At 40.8% G+C, this 23,873-nt stretch overlaps 1 protein-coding gene across 4 annotated transcripts in view; it reads right to left on the bottom strand.

Annotated features, from left to right (window-relative positions):
- EFR3A (EFR3 homolog A) overlaps window positions 1-5,031 on the bottom strand; it is a 78,554-nt gene extending 73,523 nt beyond the window's left edge. For 3 of the 4 annotated variants that reach the window (XM_071553827.1, XM_071553826.1, XM_071553825.1), the window contains exons 1-2: window positions 4,957-5,031; window positions 336-389 (exon numbers count right to left, since the gene is read on the bottom strand). In XM_071553827.1, coding sequence (XP_071409928.1) covers window positions 336-345 — 10 coding nt within the window. In that variant the 5' untranslated portion in view covers window positions 346-389; window positions 4,957-5,031. The remainder of the gene's footprint in view (window positions 1-335; window positions 390-4,956) is intronic. The other variant, XM_071553828.1, reaches the window with a different exon arrangement.
- Window positions 5,032-23,873: the final 18,842 nt, after the last annotated feature.

A 23,873-nucleotide genomic window follows, 5' to 3' on the forward strand; every position in this document is an offset into this window, starting at 1 on the left:
TTCCAAAGATAGGATTATAGCTATATCTGAATATTTTTTATTGTTTGAATACAACTGTTACAGAACATACTTTAAATCACAAAATTCATCAATCTTAACCATGGACTTCTGACTGAAAAGGAAAATGCAGAGCCCATATTGCATTCTTTGAAAAATATACGGAGTTTTACAGAGAGCAGATAATACTGAGATCTTAAACTTTCAAAAAAGGACAGCAAGTAAAATGTTTCCTTTTCCATTTTAATTTTGCAAGAATTTTTAAACCCCAAAGAAAATATCTTAAAAATAAACATCTCTAAATAATATCTTAATGTACTTAAGGTAAGAATACTTACTGCCAGGCATTGTTAATCAGGGATCTGTCTTCAATTTTGCAAAAATATAATAAACTATAAAGAAAACAAACAAACAAAGTCAAGACAACAGCTTTAGACAATTTACATCCAAATATGCAGAGTAACTTATGCAGAACGAGCCATTCTTCAGCTCCAGCACTAAAGAGGCTGTTATCACAGAAACCCAGACATCATTTTATCTGACCAGACTACATGTAGGTTTTTCCAGTGCTCGAAATGCAGCCGTTCTGTTCTTGCCTTTGATGCCGGAGTAAACATTTCTCTGTGTGCATTGGGATGACCTTTCCAACTGCCCCTGTTTAGGATGCTAAATCCTGTACAGCCTCACAGGACACTTCCTCTTCAGAGGTAAATCACATCACTTCCTGCTAAAATGCCTGTGAGAGGATTCTTTTGATGCTGAAAAACCTGTGGCGCTTTCCAGGGCATTCCTCTCCTAGTATCAAAAAAAGGCAGATTTTTGTATATCAGAGTGCAAACTACCATAAAGAACAGCTGACCAAAGGATTTTTAATGCAAGTAAATATATTTATACAATTAACTGAAGTTACAGCAATCTATTATAGGGATAAAAGTAGCCTAATTTACCGTTTAATTAATTACCATTGAAATGAAAATAACTTGAAGATTTTTCTGCATTAAAGCCGTGCATTTGCGTTTTACTGACTGCCAAATGCAACCTCCTTGCAAATGTGCCTTTCCACAAATAAAAACAAAATCTCAGTTAAAGACATTGTGCATTGCTGCTTCAATAATAAAATAAAAAATCCATAAATTATATTAAACTAATAATTGTATGTACATGCATACCAAAAAATTTTAATTGCAGAGATTGCTAACATGCTAATGTGAAATAAACATTTTATGGTCAACCACACATTAAAGCAATGCTTATTGTTGCTAAAAATAAACTTTATTCTCATTGCACATGTATTTTAATCAAAGGTTGCAATTTGCTGACAGCAACTGTCATTAAAAATAATACTTCAAAGGAACTTATTTAAAACATCCCATCCTATTAGAAAGCCGTATATTCCCTCTCCAAGGACAGTGAGAAGCACCGTAATTTTACAAAAGGAAACATGCTGTGGACTGTGATGTTCAACAGACACATGGAAAAGCAAGACCTCTCATTCAGAGTGTAGAACTTAGCAGAGAGATTACAGAAGACAGGTTTGCTGACACATTAGAACATAAAAATGCAAAGGACCTGGTGAGAGTTTGAGTCAGGTGCCAGAGACTCAGAACATTTTACTGACATCACCAACCATCAGGAAATGACTGCAGTTGCCAGCAGTAAACTCACTTTAGAAGATATTGACACAGAAATTACTAGAAAAGTTGTATAAGCAACTAAGACAAGTGTACATACAAAAGATACTTGATTATTTTTTTAAATAATTCACTCAATTTTTAATCATTTTAGGATCTGTAACAGAACTAAAAATTTAGTTCTGTAAACAGAACTAAAATGGAGGTAGCTGGCTTCTACATGCAGAATGGACTACCTGATTTCCTCCACATAAAGCCTTCAGTCACTGTGTCATCTGGGCAAAGTTTAATGCACGGATGCATTAAACGTGTTATCTGTTACAGCAGAACAAATCTAAACTAAACTTCTCCCAGGCACTCAGCAATAGGACAAGGGGCCACGGGCTTAAGCTCTGCCAAGGGAGATTTAAGTTGGATATCAGAAAAATGTTCTTTACAGAGTAATCAGGCATTGGAATGGGCTGCCCAGAGAGGGGGTGGATTCACCTTCCCTGGAGGTTTTTAAACTGAGACAGAGGGACTGGAGTTGGACCAAGAGTTGGACTTGATGATCTCGGAGGTCTTTTCCAACCCAATCCATTCTATGATTCTATGAAACCAAGAAGCTTCCCCCATGAGTCTGCTCAGTTGTTTGTCACTGAATTAAAATTTTACATTGCGAGAGGGTTCCAATTAAAAGAGATCATTTAGTTTACTAAATAGTCTAACACTGTTTTAACACATCCCACATCATTTTGTGACATTTGACAGACCACCAAGAAGCAACTTAAGGATGTTATATATCTATACAGTGTTTCCAGCACCAAAGGAACTTGCTCCTGGATATCAAAAAGGTAAATAGAATGACGTCTACTTTTCTGTGGAGGACTAAACTTTTTTTTATTTTCCTAAAAATATAACAATAATTCTAAATAAAATTATAATCAAAATGCAACGATAGTGAATCTACCTTAAAAGGCCAATCAACACTTGCATGACACACAAGACTCATTTTTGTGAACAAAAACTTTCAATTTAGAGAAGATTCTACACAATTAGGCTAGTGTAAAGAAACACAATGTCAATTCAGAATAAGAATGAAAATACACTTTGTTCAAGTTACTGACTTTATTTTCATTAACTAACCTGGGTTAGTTAGCATGAACTACTTATTATTATTACAAGATTGCACAAATGGTACTGACAGCCAAACAGAAGAGTGAAATCTTTCTCCTGTCTGCCCTGAAACAATGGAACTCTTTAAAAACCTAAAATGGAAAAATTATATATAACTTTTTGCTACAGGCAAATAAAGAGAAATCAGCATACCTAAGTTTTTGTACTATCTTCTACTAAGTCCTCTACTATGTTATTCTATTATGTAACATTATAAATGTTTAATTTGATTTTAAGTCTTCAAAATGAAGTTGTCATCTGGGCACCTATTAATTTTTTCAACTTAAACCAAAGAAGAGTGGAGGTTTAAGCACCTCTTACAGTCATGCAATCCAAGCTAGGCAGGCATGAACTGGAAAATTAAAAATCAACTGCACGTTAAGACTTTACATCACTTGGTTCCCCACTCATATTTCCTATTTGAAAAATTAATTAATGCTTTTAGGTTTGAAGGTAGGCAAATGGCCAATGCAATGCAAGAGTAATAAATCACATACTCATTTCTAAATATAGACAAATCAGGCTCCAACTCCAACTAACAGAACCAAAAAAATGCAATATAAGATGGATTTACACCACACAGTGCAATGCTGTAAAAGTATCTGACTTTATTTCAATTAACTTTCTCAGGTGGAGAAGCAAAGTCATGCACAAGTCCAATTAATGAGACTACCCTGTACCTCCCTGAGAGAAAATGCAACTACAGAAAACAAGATCTGCCTCTACTTAAATAAGTATCTCCAAAGTTGTTTAAAAATTGCACAATGCCTTTACAAGAATTACTCCTTGCAGAGTTTGACTGGGCAATCAAAAGTCACTGATACCAACCAAAGCAGTTTCTAACCTGTCCTCTTTTTAATTTAGATTTCATAATTAGAAGTGCAATCCCCTTTCAGTATACTTGAAGTTTGATTGCCAAGCCTGATTGATGCCTCCTTCAACTTGCATGTAATATGAAATTTTTTCATTCGCTTATTCTGCATCAGGAGTAGTTACTGTTCATCATTAGCCACAAATATTTCCATAATAGGATGCCAAACTTAAATATTTAGCTTTAGAACAGTTGCTTAATTACAAACTGTAGTCTAATTCCCATTTTCATGAGTTTTTTCCTGAAGCTGAAATTAATCGCATTCTAGCACAATTCTTTTAGACAAATACTAAAAGCTTATTAAAAGGCTTAAATAAAACCTATGGATAAGCCTCTAGGCATATCAGGGCACTACAATCAAGGTTTTAACTCCAAAGCACAGATTTCTCAGAGAAATTTTACCATATGTTTAAGAGCATCCACACAGAGTCTTCCAGCAAGATGCCCTGAAGTTACTTGAGAAAACATTTCAAATTATTAAGAGTAAATGACAAATGCTTCAGGAAGCAACTACCTATAAAATCTCAAAGCCTTTGCTGTTAACTCTGCGTTTAGCTTACCTACTCGATTTGCACAGCAAACATTTGGTGTAGCTTTGAAAAGTATAACATCTGGGCTAGCAAACTTGGTGTTGATATAGGCACTAAAACTCTGGTTCTAAGTTAGAGGCTTTCCCACAAGTTCTACAACAGAGCAGAGATCTCTCCATGCCGGTATCCTTTCTTCCTTATGGATCAGCTCAAAGTACCTTCAGAGAGAGGCGTTGTACTACAATTAGTTCTCAATACCAGGATCTGTAAACCTTCACCCCAGTTAGCTAAAGGGCTCCGTGGCTCACAATTGACTTTAAAGCAGACGACGAAGCTACGAAAGCTCAGTGTCGCCTGTCTGTAAATTCACTGCGTTCGGTCAATGCCTCGCTGTGTTAACGTCCATTTGAGGAAAACCTGTTGAGAGAAATCCCAAAGCCACGGCCCGCCCCGGGAAAGGTGGGGGATCCCGCCGGGACAGCTTCTGTGAGGAGGAGCAGCCCGTTCTGGGGGCAGACAGTCAGCATTCCCACCGGGACCAGAGGGACACCCCGAGCTGCCGGTCCGGGATGACGCGATGGCCTGAGGATTCTCCTCCCGCCGCAGCCGGGCGGCCCGAGCCTCCCGCCGCCCCCTCAGCGCCCGCCCCTCTGGCACGTCCTCCTCGGTCCGGAGCGTGAGATAGGGAAAGGAAACGGAAGATCGGGAAGAGGAGGCGGCTGTGAGAGGGAACGCGGGTACCGCGAGCGCTCCCGAAACAGCCCAGACTCACCTCAGCCGCCACTCCAACCCCGCTCCGCAGCCGCCATCTTCCCCCACCCCTTCTTGAGTTTGTTGGTGCGCAGGGCACGCCGGGAGTTGTAGTTCGGTCGAAAGCCATGCCGTGCCCTTCTCCGTCCATCGCTTCCGCACGGAGGGAACGCCGAAGGCTCTCTGCGGACGGAGGGCGTGTCCCGGCATGGCCTGAGGGAACAGCCCCAGGCAAGGGGCCGGCTGAGCAGCGCCATGAGCGGGGCGTGCGGGCAGAGGCCACCGCGGCGGACCAGAACTCCCAGCAGCCCTTGCGGCACTGGCCCTGGAGGCAGCGCTCCCGAGTCACGTGTCCGACCCCCGCGCCGGGACTCGGTGGCTGTGGCGGGATCCGCGTCCGGGCAGGAATGTCTGATGTTATCCATCGGATCTGGGCCGCAGGACCGGGCCGCGTCTGCGCTGGCCCCCGTCAGCCATGTACTGAAGGAAGGGGAAGGAGAGGACGAGCCGTCCTTGAGGGCTCCGCAGAACCAGAGCTCAAACTCAGCTCCGGGCCGTGATGCCAAACCCCAGTGAGGATCGTGTGAAACCCAAAGCACAATCTCTTGGTCTGTTCCCCTGGAAATAATCCTGCTGGCTTCCAAATCTGATGCCTTTGATGCCTGGTTTTCTGGACAGGCGAGAGGAGATCTGAAAAGTTTGTTTCACAGAATAGGAATTTGCGGTTGGAGGAGACCTCCAAAATCATCAAGTCCAACCTCTGAGCCATCTCTACCTTGGCAACTAAACAATGGATCTGAGTGCCACGTCCAGGCATTTCTTGCACACTTCCAGTGATGGTGATTCCACCACTGCTCTGGGCAGTCCATTCCAAAGGTTGGCCACAATTTCAGTGAAGATATTCTCCCTGGTGACCAACCTGAACCTCCCCTGGCACAGCTTGAGGCCATTTCCTCTTGTCCTGTCTTTTGTTACCAGGGAGAAGAGTCTGCCCCCTCACCTGGCTACAACCTCCTTTCAGGGAGTTGTAGGTAATGATAAGGTCACAACTGAGCCTCCTTTTGTCCAGGATAAACACCCTCAGCTCTCTCAGTTGCTTCTTATCAGACTTGTGCTCCAGAGTCTTCCCTGGCTCCACTGCCCTTCTCTGGATATACTCCAGCACCTCAATGTCTTTCTTGTCATGAGGAGCCCAAAACTGGACACAGTATTCAAGGTGTGGCCTCACTAGTGCTGAGCACAGGGGGACAATCACTGCCCTGGTTCTGCTGGTCACACTTTTCCTGACAGAGGCCAGGATGCCATTGGCCTTCTTGGTCACCTGGGCACACACAGACAAATGTTCTGCCACTGTTGATCAGCATACCCAGGTCCTTTCCTCCTGGGTTTCCCCAGCCTATAGCACTGCAGGGTTGTTGTGACCCAAGAGCAGGACCCAGCACTTCACCTCAGCCCATCAATCCAGCCTATAGCTCCCAACAGCCCCTTTTCTGTTGTAGCAGTTCCTTCTGAAGGAAGGCATGTCAATCCAACTGCCAGGTTAGGGGGACCAGTCCATTTGAGTTTATATATTTTACTGACTTCAGGTCTGCTTATGCTGCATTTGTTAAAGACTAGTTTTTTATTTTCTTGCCTTTTTTCAATTTATTTTCTTTCAACAATAGTAGAAGCAGGACCAGTATTTCTCACTTGTGTTCCTTGAAAATAATCCCTAACAAGGTGAAAATGAGGAGGTGAGATGTCTACATGTCTCACAGTTTTCAGCAGTATCCAAAACATGTTAATTCGTGAAAATTGGCCAGACTATCACATGTGGGTGCAACTGAGGGTGTGAAAGAAAGAAACTAAAGTTCCTTCTTATTCATGTATTACGATTTCTGAAGTACAGATTATGGTTTTGAACTCTTGGGGCCAAACATGACGAAAGTGGTATCATACAGTGAACAGTCACACTCATTATGCCTATTAACTCACTGCCTGCAAAGCAGAACATGTTGGAATTAGCACACAATTTATTAATGTTTCTGCCAACAACAGTCAGCACTGAGATATTCTGTGGAGCTACATTTGTCCTTTGTCCTTTAAGTACAGCTGGTGATAATAATCCTCCTCATTATTTTTGGAAACCCAGAGAAAAGTTTTAATTTTTTTTATCATCAGCCAAAAATACAAATGAATTATCATGGTCTTAACTCGCATCAGATACAGCTTTAGTTCAAAGGTCATTCTTCCATCCCTCAGCTTTAGGCAGTCTGCTCTCATTATTGAAGTGTTTCATTCCAACTATTTGTCTCATGTTTCCATTTGCTGTGCATAAGGGCGTGCAGGCTCCAATGTACTTGTCAAGCCATAGGGTTTTGGCAAAATGCTGGTAAATAGTGCAGCTACTAAATCCAACTAGTTGTCTGAATATGACACGTAGCGAGCCAGGATGGTGTTCATTCGGCCATCAGTCACAGATACAAATGTAACACTGTGAGTAACATACTGAGTTCTCTAAAATGGTTTAAAACCAAAATTTCAGTTGCATAACATTAGTTTCTGTTTATGTGACAAATACCTTTTATTCTCTGGGGCTTTTAAAAATATTTTCCTCTATTTTTATTGTGTTACAAGCATCTGTGAATATGGAGTAGCCTTATAAATCTCAAATCACAAAATAAATACAGTGTTGGGATAGAGGTTTGCTAGTATGTTTTAAAGCAGACCTCTTTTATGACATTATTACATAAACTATGTGGTATCTAATATTCAGTAAAAGTCAGTAAAGCCCTTAGCATAATTGTAGTGCTGTTATTTAAAACAACTCTTTTCCTAATTCAATTTCAACACAGAGGAAACAGCTGTAGTTTAAGAATATGTTTGTGTTGATCTCTTTGAGCTTCCTTATGTGTTATATAATGGGTAGGAAATGTAGTTGTGAAATACAAGAATTTTTTGTTTACTGAAGACATCAGAAAAGTATCCAGCCACCTTTCTGTCCAACACCAATTTTTCATTTACTGTCAATGAAAGATGGACCTGATCCTTTGACCACATGAAAAATTACAATCAGACTACCTAGTAAGATTAAGAAAATGTTGAATTGTGTACAAGAATATTGCTGCATGGCTAATTTGCATCCGAACTCTCTCATTTTACTCCCCCTTATCCCAAGCCCGTCTAAGTGAACTGGCCAGTTTTGCTTGAACATCTCCTAAATCTTCTGGAGCAACAGTTCATACACCTGTTGATCCCCATATACATAAAATGCCATGGCCCGAGTGATCTGCCTTTACCTTTCTTTAAAAAAGTGATGGTCATCATTTTGGAGCGGGTCCAACAGAGGGCAGCAGAGAGAATTAAGGGACTGGAACTTCTCTCTTTCGAGGGAAGGCTGAGGGAGCTGGGCCTGTTCAGCCTCGGAAGAGAAAACTCAGAGAGGACATCAGTGTCTGTCAGTATCTGAGAGGAGGGTGTCAAGATGATGGAATCAGGCTCCCCTCGGTTGTGCCAAGCAATAGGACAAGAAGCAATGGACAGAAACTGATGCACAGGAAGTTCCATATGAATTATGAGTGACTGTGCGCTGGAACAGGTTGCCCAGAGAGGCTGTGGAGTCTCTCCCTCACTGGAGATATTGAAGAACTGTCTGACCACAACCCTATGCCATGTGCTTGAGCAGGAAGGTTGGACCAGATGACCCACTGTGGTCCCAACCTGACCCATTCTCTGATTCTGTGATCATTACATTAGCAGAGCTTTTAGAGCTTTCACTCTAATAGTATCTAAAGTGTGAGATAGAAATATCCTGTTCTGAGGCCAATAATAAAATGTGAATTGCATGAGTAATTTGGCAGCAGCAGTTCTCTGTTTTCTAATTGTATTGCTAATTCACCTGAAAGTACAATCAGATGTTCAGCGTCTGCAGCAAGCAGCAAGAAGTACCTTAATTTTAAATGCTTATGGAGGTTCAGTTCAAAAGGGTATAAAAAATTATTAGTTAGCCTTACCTGGTCTAAGAGAATGAGCTCTTCAAGGAGTTTTAAACAAAAATAAAAATTTAAAAAACCTGAAGGTTTTAATGTACCTTATCAACAAAATAATGCCGGAATGGCAGAAAGTTAATATTACCTTTATACAGTTAAGTTTCAAACAGAGGTAGAGAAAAAGAGATAAGGAAATGTACAGTACTCATTAAGAGTAATGAGTAGAGGCTGGATTGGTCAGCATTAATATTTCAATTGATGAGCAATTACAATCTATTATGCCATTAATTTTGGCTTTCAATAGTGAGAAAACAGGAGTTTTCATAGCAATGAGTCCAGAGCTTGGTCAGTCACCAGTTAAAAAAAGGGCACTCACAGTGCAATATATTTTACCTATATAAGCAGTCATCAAATAAATAATAATTTTTTAAATTCATATATGTTGGTGTATTTTCCAACCTTATATTTTTATGGTTGATTCTGTAAATGGGTGATAATTACATTTTATACAATCCAAATGCAGTTGACGATAGAAGATGTTTCTACCAAGCATTGTTAGACTGCAGAGATCAAATCCTCAGGGTCTGTGTTAGCACTTTTGCTCTGTCATTGTTCATTTTGTCAGGAGCCATGGTGGATGTAAACTGACGATATTAACCAGCCGTGAAAAGCAGATCAAAGAGTTCATGCCAATTCTGCCCCCCAAACCATCCAGCAGTTCCTGGTTAACATCTTTTTTTCCCAGTCTCATCTCAAGCAATAGCTCTCAGTGACATCTCTGCTCACTACGAAGACAGCTGTCAGAGGGGCAGCAAAAATAGATTGGAATGACTACATTTTTTTAGAAATTCCCAGGAAGTGCTGAGCAGCCACTGTCAGGAAAGTTAGTGTCTTGCAGATGTCTCAGAGCAAGAATTTTGAAATTGTAGCCAAAATCCCCAAAATACTTTTCAGAAGTGTGGCCATATATACCTGGAGAGTAAATTCCATATCAAAATTAGAGTGATCAGTATTACAGAATCCTCAAATGTGTAAGAGGAGTTCTCAAATCTACACACTTGTATGTGTGTGATATCAAACAATAGTTTATGATTCACAGATGTTTTATTATTGTCTTAAAGATGCTTTACAACAAAATTATTCAAACAGAAGAGACATTCTTATTCTGTTGGATTACATTCCATTCTTTCATCTGGTGTCAGAAGCGTCTATAATGATGATTTTTCTGGCAGATCAGAGCAATTCTGATAGATTTTATTTTTAGGACAGGCAGCGTTTCTATAAAGTAAAAGGAATTAAAATTTCATATTAAAATGATGTCTGTTATTAAAAGGTAGCCTACTTGTCCAACTGGAGACAGAAGGGGAATGAAGTACAGGGCTTTCACCAGACCATCGTGGGTGGCAATGGGATGCCTCACACACAGAATGTGAAACTCAGATTTCCTGAAATGTTGTCTGTAAAGACATGTGCATGGGTCCCAGTTGATCCCACTGCAGTTTTTCATGATCCAAATCAGTGACTTTATGTATTAGTCAAGTTCCTACTCCATTCCACTGAGCTGCTGATGTACCTTGGCATATTCTGTATATCTTCACTTGAAGCATTCTCTTACATTTTTTTTATTACCATAAAATCCAAAATTAGAATCTAATTATTCTCTTCCATTTTCAGTCTTGGCTAATTATTTTTTTTTTGAGAATCAATTACAACCCTCTAGAAAAGAACGACTGTGCTCCAAGAATCTTTGCTTTTGCTGCACATACTATTTATTCTGTGTCATTTAAAATACTGATAACAAATAATGCTCATTATGTCCCATAACATTTATTTTTTTGTTAATTTTTCCCTTGGTTTCTAAGGCTTTTGCAATCACACTGGCCAGTCTCTAATAATTTGAGAATTAATAATTTGGCCAATTTTAGCCACAATAAACACAGAGAAAACTGATTTCTCAAAAGTAAAACTGACCTGGAGGTTTTGTTCAAATCTGTACAATGCTTGTCAAAAGTGAACTGAATTAGTGACCTCAGAGAAAATAGCCTCACATGGCGCAGCAATTTTTGCTGGCATGGCCATGGTATGCATATGAGCTGCGGGCACAACCAGCAGCAGATACAACACCAAGCCAGGCCCTACATGTGCTTCTTTTTCCCCAGATGGCAGTGAGGGACTGTGGGGGGGATACTAAAAGTACCAGCGGGTGGATGAGATCGTGATGAAAATATACAAAACAATTTGGCAGAAATGTGTTTTGGAAAAATGGACATAAAATTGTGGTAGAAAGGTAAAATACAAAGTATTTAAAGAATATTGAAGTTAAGTAGAATACTCATCCCTTCCTATTCAAAAACATTTTTCAGTTTTCTTTACCCTGTTACAGGAAGTAGTGTCTGTTTGGCAAGAAGACCCAGTCTGGGACAAAAGCCTGAAACACCGAAGTGACCAGAACTGTGAAGAGGAGTCACTGACACTGGGAAATACAGAGTGGCATTAGGAGAGCACAGCCTGGTAATCCCTCTTGGATGAAATGCATGGGGTCATCTATGTTCACTACAACATCCTCTCACCTAAGCTAGGAACAGACTCCAAGGCACAGTAATCCTACTGCCCCTCTGCTGGTACCTGATCTTTGTAAAAAGTACCAGTTAACTGGAAATACTGAGGTTAGGGGTAGATAATGAATGTCTTGGATCAGTTCACATCATTCTAGATATGCCCCAACTGCAGGTGACTCCATAAGTTTTTGTTTAGCTGGTTTATAATGGTTTGTAATGTTTTAACCTCTTCTGTCATTTAGATAAATTTTTAAATCATTCTACATGGAGTAAAACTCCCAGGAGATTTCATTTTGAAAACGACAATATAGATGTAACGTGTTTTTTTTCTATTTTGTCCAGTCATAGTTTGGCACATACGTTAGATTTGCATGTTCGTGCCAAGTTACAATGTGGGTAATACATAAAGAAGTCACTGAGCTCTGTTTAAGAAACGCCAGGAGGTGGCGTGTGACTACTTAATTTCCTCCCTCAGACTCGAGCACAGAGTTTTGCACTGCGAGTACCTGATCATATATATGCACTTGCTTCCACTTGGACTTCTGCCATGTTTTAGGTACATAGCAATTACTGTTTACGAAATGAGAAGCTATTCTCTAATTTGTTTGCTCATCGCTGCTCAGTGTGTGCCCCAGTGGAACATTTGTTACCTCTTCAGATTTTGCTTTTATCACTTAATTTCCTTGTGAACTTTTGCCTTAGTGTTTGTCAATACTTATCTGAGTTCCTCACAAAATGTACATGTAAATTTGCATTATACAGAACCTTTTTGAGATGAGTACATAAGACACCTTTACCTCATTTGAACGGAGGCACAGAAAGATTAAGGTCTGGGATACAGAGTTTGCAATGCAGAGAACTTGTTGGAGTTTTTTTTCTGGGGTATTTGTCTAGAAGAACAATTGCTACTGCTGTACCAAATGGCCCCTTTCAGAAGCAATCACTGTCAAGGCCTATTCACTAATTTCCAGTATCTCAATTTGTTTCCCTCCAGTCCTGCCTCCTAGGTATAAAGTTCATCTCCTTTGCTAATCCTTCTGTATTACCATATGTGGAAAGAGGTTGATGTTGTTGCTTCTTTCCTTGAAAAATTGGGAAAAAATTGCTAAGGGCAAGATAGGGTTTGCGGGTATGGGAGAGGTGAGGAGACCCATAGTTCAGGGGAATTAGAGCAAGAGGAGGGAGACTAAGTATAGGAGATGGTGGTAGAGGAGAAGAGTAGGTGGAGGTGAAGCCCCTGTGCCCTACTGTACCTCAGTCTCCCAGAGTCATGCTGGCACCACTCAGTATTCCTTCCTAAAGCTCCCTCCCAGACTGCCCTGCTTACCTCACAGCCTCTTGGTCTTACCAGCCCTTGCATGAATTTCTCATGTTTTTCTTCAGTCACCTCCTGCCAGCTTTCCTTTTTCCCACTTGCTGCCCACATTGCCACTGCCACCAAGCTGAATTTTGCCTCTCCTCTCCTCCCCTCCTTTTCTCTGCTCTCCTCTTGTCTTCCTTCCTCTCTCCTCTCCTCCCCTCGCCTTCCCTGCTCTCTCTTCCCCTCTCCTCCCCTCTCTTCCTCTTAGCTCCATCTCCCTCTCCTCTCTCCTTTTTCATGTATTTAATTATATCAATATGCCAAGTTCATAAATAGAAAACTGTGGTAAAGGTGTTGCTTTATCTAGTTTGTGTTGGATTCAGCAGCTTGGGAGGAGGTCGTGCCCTGACATGACATTTGTGACTATCAAAATCTGAAACCAGTTTCAGCTTTGCTCTCAGGTGTGCCAGCTGGTCCTTGTACTTCCAACCTGACTCCCTAAGGCATATGTCCTTCATTAAGGGTTCACATCAGGTATCACCCTCAAGACAAAATTCGTTAGGGCCAAAACTGATTACAAAGTTGGCAGACAGGAAGGGTAGCATTTCCACAACGAGGTTACTGCTGTTGGTAAAGCCGCCTGATGTGGTCTGTCATTCATATGCTTTTTCTTTAGGCACTGGAATTTATTAATTTTGCCCAAAGTGATCTAGAACTTGCACAGCCAAGTGCCATGTCCTGCCAAGCATTTCTTAATCCCCTGAAGGTTATCACTGCTCCCTGGGAACAGGTGAGATTCTCAAATGCATCTGACTTTTCCCAGCTAATTGGGATGCCCAATGAAAGAGTGAAGAACTGAATATGTATTTAAACAATATGGAATCAGAGTAAAAAAACCCAAAACACACAAAAAATGTGAAGAGGACACAGTGTTAAGATGCAGATTCTCAACACTGCTGACTTGTAAAAGTGCTTCAACAAATGCTGTTCAGAAAATCACTGACTGGGTTGATTTCTGACATCACTTTGCCTTACAGAAGGAAGTTCACTGAAATAAACAAGATTTGTATATATGTGAATTCACAAAATTTAGCTCAGAGTTCTTCATCTGCTGTGACTGCTGCATAGAAGTATTATGTGTTGCTTGACCATATTCTGTCCTTTGTTTTTGTGTGATTTTGACAGATGGAGAGATATGACATTTATCCTGTGTTTAACACATCTCAGAAAACTCTAAAGTTTTAAATAGAAAAATATCTATAGCCCTTTCTAGCCAATCCTGCCTCTGTGAATAGATAATTACTGAGATTAAACAAGTGTGTCTAAATTGCTTATGTATTCCAATTGGTTCTATTTTCTGCTGGTTTCATAATTGGCCTTCTAAAGAAAGCATGAAAGAGATATTTGCTTTACTTTTGAAATAGCCTGTAGAAGATACGACTTGTTTCAGAAATAACAACAAGTCATCATTTCTGAGGAACAAAAACTTTATTTTGCAATCTTGAGCTGGTTTCTACTTCAAAGTTTCTGAAACAAGAGAGCCTGTAGGTATTTTTAGTTTTCCAAATTCAAATCCTCACAGTATAGGAGAACATAAAAGAAGCAAACAAAAGCTCTAATTGAGTTAAGATACTAATGTGACTCCTTTCTCCCAGTAAAGTGTCATTGATGAAGGGAATTGCTGGGTCTGATCCTCAAACTTAGTTCCCAACTCCTGCAGCAATAACAGCAGTTAATTTTTTTCATCCTTTATAGCATAATGTTGGAGATGCTTTGTCCATAGTCTAAGACTAAATATAAATAAACCATGTTCCTGCTGACAGATATTCCATGACTTTAGCAGAACAACAAGTTACTGCAGTGCAAATGCGAACAGAACTAAACACAAACCTTAGGTTTGCTAATTTTTGTTTCTGAATTTTACTGAATTATAATTTCTGAGTTTTCAAGGAGGAAATTTTTTATTTTCTATATGATCTTTCACTCATGAACCCCCAAAAAACATGAAAAATATGATGCAGTATTGGTAGCACTCATGTCTTAATTGTGAGTGATGTGTTTAATATATCTGAATATATAAATGAGTTATACCTGTACCTGCAGGGAACTTACAGGAACTTGCAGGGGCAAGATCATTTACAAGAGCATGTGACAGGATAAGGAGGAATGGGTTCAAATTGAAAGACCATAGTCTTAGATTAGATATTAGGAAAAAATTCTTTACTGTGAGTGGTGAGGCACTGGAATGGGTTGCCCAGGGAAGCTGTGGATGCCCCATCCCTTCAAGACCAGTCTGGACAGGACTTTGAGCAACCTGGTCTAGTGGATGGTGTCCTTGCCTGTGGCAGGGGGGTTGGAACTGGTCAATCTTGAAGGTCCCTTTACAACCTAAACCATGCTATGATTCTACAATAATGCCTTTTATCCAAAGAAACTGGATACAAATACAGACTCTGCAAGTATCTCTTCCCAGCTACTTGCCTTCCAATCATTCATAGGGAGCCTTGCACATGGTTATATAGACATTTAAACTGTAAATGGGTCAGAGAGTAAAAGGCAGCTGCCAGCTGCATCCCATTCTTAAAGTATCTGAGTTTTTTGGTTAGAATTCCTCATGATGTTTTTGCATGGAGACCAGAAAAAGGTGAATAACTCTTTGCTTTCTTTACAGAGTATTGTTTACAACCTGTTGGTATGGAAAGGAAAGCAAATAAGTGTGGCTCTTGGAAGCACCATTCCTTGCCTGTCACATGAATTTCTTTTGTATGGACAGACTTTTAACTTTTATTTACAATGTTTTAATTCTTCAGAAGTATGAAACTAAGTAAATGCAAATACTCACCTTTATCTCAAAAGACTCCTAGAAGTAGTTATCCTGTTGTAACTATTGCAATATCATGTAGTTTTCTTACTTTTAATATATGGAAGCATAACTGAATTGCTCTGTATTAGACACACAATCAGTAATTATTGGGTCAGAACCACCTTGTGGTGGGTATGTGTATGTGTGGAGGGGGCAGGGATGGGTTGAACCTCACTGAGGTGGGGTGGTGTTGTATCGGTCATGGCAGGGCCCTGGACCCCACAGCGGGAAGGTCTTGAGTGGCTGTCAGTCACAAACAGCCTAGGAAAACTGTGACTCCCCACACCTCCTAGAGCCTCTGCCCCAGCTCAGATTGGCAGGGACAGTGACAACAGTGCCCCTCACCATGGCCTGGAACCCCAGAGTGGCCACTGGGTTGGCCATGGGGACCAGAGCAGATACAACCAAAGGCATAGGAGTGCCACGTGTCACAGCCCTGCCACCCAGACCTGTGAGAGCTGGTCTGCCACAAGGTATCCAGTGCTAGCTATAGGATCTACATCTCCCTCTTTCTCTCTCTCCTTGTTCCCTCTGCTTCTCTTTCTTTGCTCTCTTCTTGATGCTTTGGGTGGCATGGAGCTGGAGGGGTTGGATTTTGACTTAAGTGTTGTGAACTGATTGGATTTTGATTTGTGTTGTGCTGGATTGGTATTGTGGTGGAACACTTTGTCTAGCTTCTGTAGTGCCCTTTTTGAGCTTTATTTTCTCCCCAAAGTTAATAAAGTTATTTCTGGGGAACAAGTCCCTGGCTTATTGTCTTGGCACTATCTCAGGGTATTAAAGAACCTCATAGATATATTTTAAAGTAATACTCAGTCACAAGTCCACATCCCCCCACATCTCCAGGATTGGAGTGTTACACTCTAATAGCAGTCATTTCTTTCCTCCCACTAACACAGTTTTGCTGTTCAGATTAGTGCATAGAATGAGCTGATGAAAACAGTGTGTAAGTGGGAAATCTTTTACTGTGTGCTATACTTTTACTGCAAATGTGCAGTGTTCACTATGCATCACTAGAACTTGTGGTTCCAAGACAAAATGGACTTCAATAGCAAACATATGACGTGCAAAAGCCTGTGAAGACAAATATAGGTCATCTGAAGCTAAAGGTTCTTCTTCAGGACCTTATTAAAATTTTTCGTGTTCCAGAAAGACTTGTTAATAGTGATTTTGTGGCCAAGACAACAAGAATGGTATTTTAATTTATCACATGAGCACTCCCTTGGTGATTGTGCATAATAAAGCCTAAGTGTGATGCAATTGATTTTTTCATTTGTTTGCCTTTTACAGACATTATTCAAATCTTTGGAGCTTAAATCAGTTCTGCAAACATATCTGTCAGGTTTGCCAATTTCCCTTCCTCATTCCTTCCCTCCTCCCCTTTTCTGTGCACCAGGATAGCTTTCCGGAAGCTGTGATGACATTCATTCTGCAATTGAAAAATAATTCCATCATGTGTTGCATCAGTATGAGTAATTTTGGGTCACAGTACTATATCCTTATGGTTTTTGAAAACAGAAAAGCCAGTTTCACAAGGAATAGGGCTTGACAGAATGGAAGTTGCACTCATCTGGCCTTTCATGTCATAGTTAATGAATCTCGTTATCTATGTTCTAGAGTAAAAGAAGAATGTTCCTAATAGAAAATCAATTAGGCCTAATCAAACATTTACTTTCTTCTTATATGCAAATAATTTTACGAAATCAGTTACTTAAAACAAACCACAACTATCAAAATGTGTACTGAAGAGAAACCCATGGCTACAACAAAAAATACTGCCCCATTGTGTAGTTCATACCTGTTTTAGTCATTTTCTGTACATCTTCAGATGTCTTGTAATTACTGATACACTTGCACATAAATCAGTCCAGCTTTAGCCTCTACAAGCACAGGATAAAGTGTTTGCTTGTCACTGCTCATTGTTGATGTGTGTCACCTACCAGATTTATTAACATAGCATTTGCAGTTTATCCCATCTTTAGTGTGATTTACACTGGCAATTCTTTTATCACCAAATGCAGGAGCTCATTTTGGATAGTATCCAAAGAATTCATTGCTTTGAATATTTGATCTGACTTCTGTCAGGCAATCTAAGCATGTTCTGATCCCACACAAGTGGGCTGTGGTCTCAGACATCATCTTTCTACAGACCCAGTGTTGCTTTCCTTGTATTTACAAAAGGTGCAGAGAATAGGCCTTAGTTTACAACTAGTGCTTGTGCACTTGATTCTTAAGTGAAAGGGGACCAAGTGAAACACATTTTTATGATATTAACAAAAAAATGTTTAATGACAAGATTAAAGGCAAACTAAGGACATTCTTTGATTTTTGGTATTGTCTACAATGCAAAATATTAACCTGTCCTACATCTTTTCCTCCTGCCTTAAGACAGAGGTTTGTCATTGATTGCAAACTTCTGATGCAATTACTCACTTTCATGTTGCCTCTACTTATTATTGGTTCAAAAGATACTTTAATATTCCCTGTACTCTTGTAAACTCTTTCAAAAGACAGGTAGAAAGCATTGCTGTCGCATAATAAAACCTTCTTGAAGGCAAGATTTTGTCTCCTTATTTGACCTTTCTAGAGGAACAGGCTTGCATAAACCTCTCTTCCCTCCCAGCTATGGTGCTGTGCCTGAACAAGAGACTTCCCTATCAGTCCCATTCCAGAGAGAAGTGGTCTACATTGAAGAAAAACCCCTAACTGTTTGACTTATCCTTGACTTCAACCTTAATCTTACTTCCCAAAGAAGACTGAGAAACCTAAGGACTCCAGCAGCCTCTCACCTTCAGCCTCTTGGGCTTGTGTTTAGCAGTTTTAAAATGACTGTTCAAAGCAGATGGAAATGGTTGGGGTTTGTGGTTTTTTTGTATGAGGTTGCTTTTATTCTCCTATAGCATTCATTAGAAATAGATTTGTGTGACTGCCTGTCCATCTGTAAGAGTATTTTCCCATAATTCTGTATGTTTGAAATGCTCAATAAATAATGATTCTGATCAGCATAGCTTGAAAAGGTCCTTTCTTTGATTCTGAGGATAGATTACTGTGATATCATTAACTAAACTGTAACTGGGTGACATTAAGGCAGTGACAAGATAGGGTGCTGGAGATGAGGAAAAGGTTGGTGGAGTACTTCAGGACTAGGAATAATTTCTCTGTGCTGCTCCCTGAATGTTATCGTAGCACAGCACTTCCTCTCAGCTATGTCTCCAACTGTGATGGCTGTCTGGAAAGGTAACCTACTCACATTCCCATCCCATGCCTTGTTGAGGGGCAACACCAAACACTTCAGGAGACTCCCATAAGAAATGGAAATCTCAGCTGAACACTCACGCTCTTTAGGTGATATGTGGTGATGAGGCTGGGGAGAGAATTGAGGGCAGTAACTGATGTCACCCAGGTTGCTCTACTGTGTCTGCGAATTCACAGTTATGAGCAACTGAAAAAGGCTTCTCATTACACAGCTTTTCTCTTAACATGTTAAGTCTCCTTGAGTTTCAATCTGATTTAGCATAGTGAGGGATGTGCTAACAAATCTTGCATTATATACTTACATGTTTATAAAATAAATTGTTATAGATGCATTGTTAAACCTGCTGAAGTGAATAGGTCATCTGAATAGCTATGACAAATGGTGCACAATTCCTCATTTGTAATACACTGACTCACCCTTCAGAGTTACATTAGATGTTGTAGCACTGCAGATTATTCAGATAACTTTTGTCACTGGAGAGAATCCAAGCAAGATGAAGCTGGAGTGAGAGGAACATAAAGGATGAAGGGAACATTGTACCATTTTTTATTACCCACTTCCACTGATCCTGCAAAAGCCTTTGGTTCCATCAGCAGGTCTCAGGCACCAGGGAGGCTTCAAGGCTGTTCTCCACGGTGTTTCTTCCACTCCTCAAGGACTGTTGTTTGATGGGAGGAAGGGAAAGGGGACAGACAGGAGAGAGGAGACTGTGCCTGCAAGCTGTGAGGTACCTTTAGAACTGGGAGGCAAAAAGCAAGAGTCACTGGACTTGCAATATTTGCATTTCACACAATGAATCCCCAGCGTTTTGCCCACAAGGAAGAAAACTGAAATTTCAAAAATGCTTAAGGGATAGCAGTAACCCTCTCCCTGGCATAGATTCTGCCTTTGCTCGGGCTGACCCAGTTCTGTTCCTCCTTTAGCAAGACAGTATCTCACTAGAATAACAACATGGCTCAGTTCATATCCAATGTCCCTTGCCATTGCTAGGATTCAGAATATAATTCAGTTATAAATATAGCTATTAACTTGAGAATTTCTAGAGATAAGCTAAGACACTGATGCTGAGTTCCTACATTACATTAGGATGTATTTTACACAGTCAGATTGCAGAAATATTTTTATAGAGTCATAGAATCATAGAATCGATTGGGTTGGAAAAGACCTCCAAGATCATCGAGTCCAACCCTTGGTCCAACTCTAGTCCATTTACTAGATCATGGCACTCAGCGCCACGTCCAATCTGCGTTTAAAAATCTCCAGGGATGGTGAATCCACCACCTCTCCGGGCAGCCCATTCCAATGCCTGATTACTCACTCTGTAAAGAATTTTTTTCTGATATCCAACTTAAATTTCCCCTGGCAGAGCTTAAGCCCGTGCCCCCTTGTCCTATTGCTGAGTGCCTGGGAGAAGAGACCAGCCCCCACCTGGCTAGAACTTCCCTTCAGGTAGTTCTAGACAGTGATGAGGTCACCTCTGAGCCTCCTCTTCTCCAGGCTAAACAACCCCAGCTCCCTCAGCCTCTCCCCATAGGGCTTGTGCTCCAGTCCCTTCACCAGCCTTGTTGCTCTTCTCTGGACCCTCTCCAGCACCCCTTTCTGAACTGAGGGGCCCAGAACTGAACACAATACTCAAGGTGTGGCCTCACCAACGCAGAGTCCAGGGGAAGGATCACTTCCCTGGTCCTGCTGGCCACACTATTTTTGATACAGGCCAGGATCCCCTTGGCCTTCTTGGCCACCTGGGCACACTGTTGGCTCATGTTGAGCTTCCTGTCAATTAGTACTCCAAGGTCCCTTTCTGCCTGGCTGCTTTCCAGCTACTCTGTGCCCAGCCTGTAGCGCTGCAGGGGGTTGTTGTGGCCAAAGTGCAGGACCCGGCACTTGGCCTTATTGAACTTCATCCCATTGCAATCAGCCCATCTCTCAAGTCTATTCAGACCCCTCTGCAGAGCCCTCCTGCCTTCCAGCAGGTCAACACTCCCTCCCAACTTGGTGTCATCAGCAAATTTGCTGATGATGGACTAAATCCCCTCATCTAAATCATCAATAAAGATGTTAAACAGGACTGGACCCAATACAGCCCCTGGGGAACACCACTGGTGACCGGCCGCCAGCTGGATGCAGCTTCATTCACCAGCACTCTCTGGGCCCGACCCTTCAGCCAGCTCTTAATCCAGGAGAGGGTACACTTGTCCAGGCCATGGGCTACCAGCTTTTCCAGGAGTATATTATGGGAGACAGTGTCAAAGGCCTTGCTGAAGTGCAGATAGACCACATCCACAGCCTTCCCCTCATCCACCAGGTGGGTCACCTGATCGTAAAAAGAGATCAGGTTGGTCAGACAGGACCTGCTCCTCCTAAACCCATGCTGGCTGGGTCTAATCCCTTGTCCACCCTGAAGGTGGTGTGTGATTGCACTCAGGATGAACTGCTCCATAACCCTGCCAGGCACGGAGGTCAGGCTGACAGGCCTGTAGTTGCCAGGGTCCTGCTTGCAGCCCTTTTTGTGGATTGGGGTGACATTGGCCAACCTCCAATCATCTGGGACCTCCCCAGAGAGCCAGGACTGTTGGAAGATGATGGAGAGCGGTTTGGCAAGCAAAGGTTAACAGATGTTTTCACAGACTGACTGGCATGAATCAGTATTTTCGGGAAATTTCTGCTCTCACACACTCTCAAATTAGTTATCCATCTTGGATAAAACAAAAAAAAAAAGCCCTCAGTGATGAGGCAGTATTTATAAATAATCCAAAATGTGCAGAATCAGAAGAAAATTGATTTTCTGCATGGCTCATTTCTTTCCCAAAAAAACATGAGCTCAGAACTTTGAGGACTGGATGCTTAAACTAGTCAACATCCTGGCTGACTAGATCCTCATAATAACATTATTTTTTCTGAGAAAGTCCTCATGGCAGCAGATTTTTTAGAACCCTGAACTCTATCCTGACTTTCACTTAAGGAACAGAATTAAAAAAATATTTTCTCTCAGTACAGAACCTACTGTGGAAAAAGGTAAATGGGTCCTTTTAGGTAGCATAAAATCTGTGGTATAATCACATTTTCATACCAAAACAGATAACACTACAGGAACTCAAATTCTTTATATGTGATCCTTGACATTGCAGTCTTGTTGTGTGCTAAAGTGCCAGTTACTTATTTACACCTTAGATGTAAAGAGTGCTATATGTACCAAAATTTTAGTCATTGTCTCAGAAAAATAAATCACTTTGTCACTTTTATTTTGTAGGCTATTAAAAAAAGTGATGGCTAATTAGAATGAAAAAATGAAGTTTCCTTACTGATTGAATTGAGCTGCATATAAGTGCACTATCAAAAGGATCTGGAGAAGAAAAGATGCATTAAATTAATAACACTAAACCTGAAAGTTTCTAAAAAGTGCACATAAATAATTAATCTGAAAGATTATAAAAAATTAAAAGTAACTCGAATCTTGTGAACATTTTCAGTCCTTATGCAATCAAAAGACCCACAGAAACAAGAAGTTTCCCTATGAAAAGTAAGACTTCAAGGCTGAGGAGATGAGATCAGATGAAAGAAGAATGAGCATTTTATTAAAAATGATCCAATCTGAAAAACCATTTCTTGAATTGGAGCTGTAATCTAATCCTTTCTAACAGACATTAATATTTGTAATCCTGTTTTTTACACCTTGTTCTTTGAATCGATGACAGTGCTTTACAAAGGAAGATGATGCCATAAAAGGTTGCCATTGTTACTCCTGCAAGTTTCCTTGTCTCCTGTAAAATGGATCCATGCTCATGACTTTATAATCTCTGTTTTCTCTGCATGATGTAAAGAGAAAGCAGGGAAGTAAGAACTGATTAGTGACTTTTTGTCCACTACCGAGCTCCAGGGAAGACATTCACATCTGTCCAAAGGTGATGGGCTAAGGGACTGCTCAGCATGAGTGTTTTGCAGGGCACGTAGCTGCAGGTGGTTTATGTGCTTGAGAGACACCATAGACCCCTACTACTCACTTATTTCTAGCTGTGCTTTGTGTTCTGGTACATACTTCTAGACTTAAATTACTGCTGTTTTCCAGAACAGCTCCAGCAAGTCCAGCAGGAGAAAAATTCAACTGAAGGAAGAAAGCCTAAAGTGCTGAAGATAAACCTGGTTAGCACAGAGTAAGGACTACAGGGCTGTGATACTCCCCATCAACAGCTGTTTGCGGCTGGGCTTGAAACAGAGAAATCTGTCAGCAGTTGCTACGTGAGCTTCATCCAACTGTTGAATTGTTTAGCTTGTCTTGAATCCCCTTCCACTGCTGTACTCTTTAAAAAGCCTGTGACATGAAGGATTCTGTAAGCTCTGCTCTCTGCCTTGTTGTCCCTCAGGTGAGAAAAATACCATCCTCTGGAGGAATGAGGTTAAATCAGACACTAGAAAACAATGAAATTAATAAATTAATCCTGATAAACCCCTCCCCCCCATACATATATGAGACTATATTAGGAGAAAATACATGTTTTGATTGTGTTATACATGCCTTTGAAAAAAAATCCTCATCATGTCTGCTTATTTCAGACCGACACACTCACCTTTGCTGACAGTTTGCTGGGAGGAGCAGAAAGATGGAGTGTAACAAGCTTATGCTCAGCTGTGCACACATGAGAAACAATGCTTGCTCCTTCCTGTAGCCATATCTTTCTCTTGGACCTCTTTCAGGTTGCTTTCCATTTGTTTGCCAAAGGGGTAGATGGGCAAATGCTCACTGACTCTTCAGAAATCCTCCAAATCTAAGGCAGGAGCAACTCAACGCACAAAAGAACCTGAGTAAAGCTCAGCTTAAGCAAAAATCACAGGCATTTTTAAAGAGGAATAATAAAATTCTTAAATTGCATTGTTTTAGGTGGTAATGTAGAAACCTATATGACCTTAAATACTGGTAGAAGGGCCACCCAGTTATCACCTCATAAAACACATTGTTCTTCATTAGTCCTTGAGTTTTTAGAAAACCTGTAAAGACT

This window comes from Pithys albifrons, chromosome 4 (assembly GCF_047495875.1).
Source record: "Pithys albifrons albifrons isolate INPA30051 chromosome 4, PitAlb_v1, whole genome shotgun sequence".
NCBI classification, from domain to species: domain Eukaryota; kingdom Metazoa; phylum Chordata; class Aves; order Passeriformes; family Thamnophilidae; genus Pithys; species Pithys albifrons.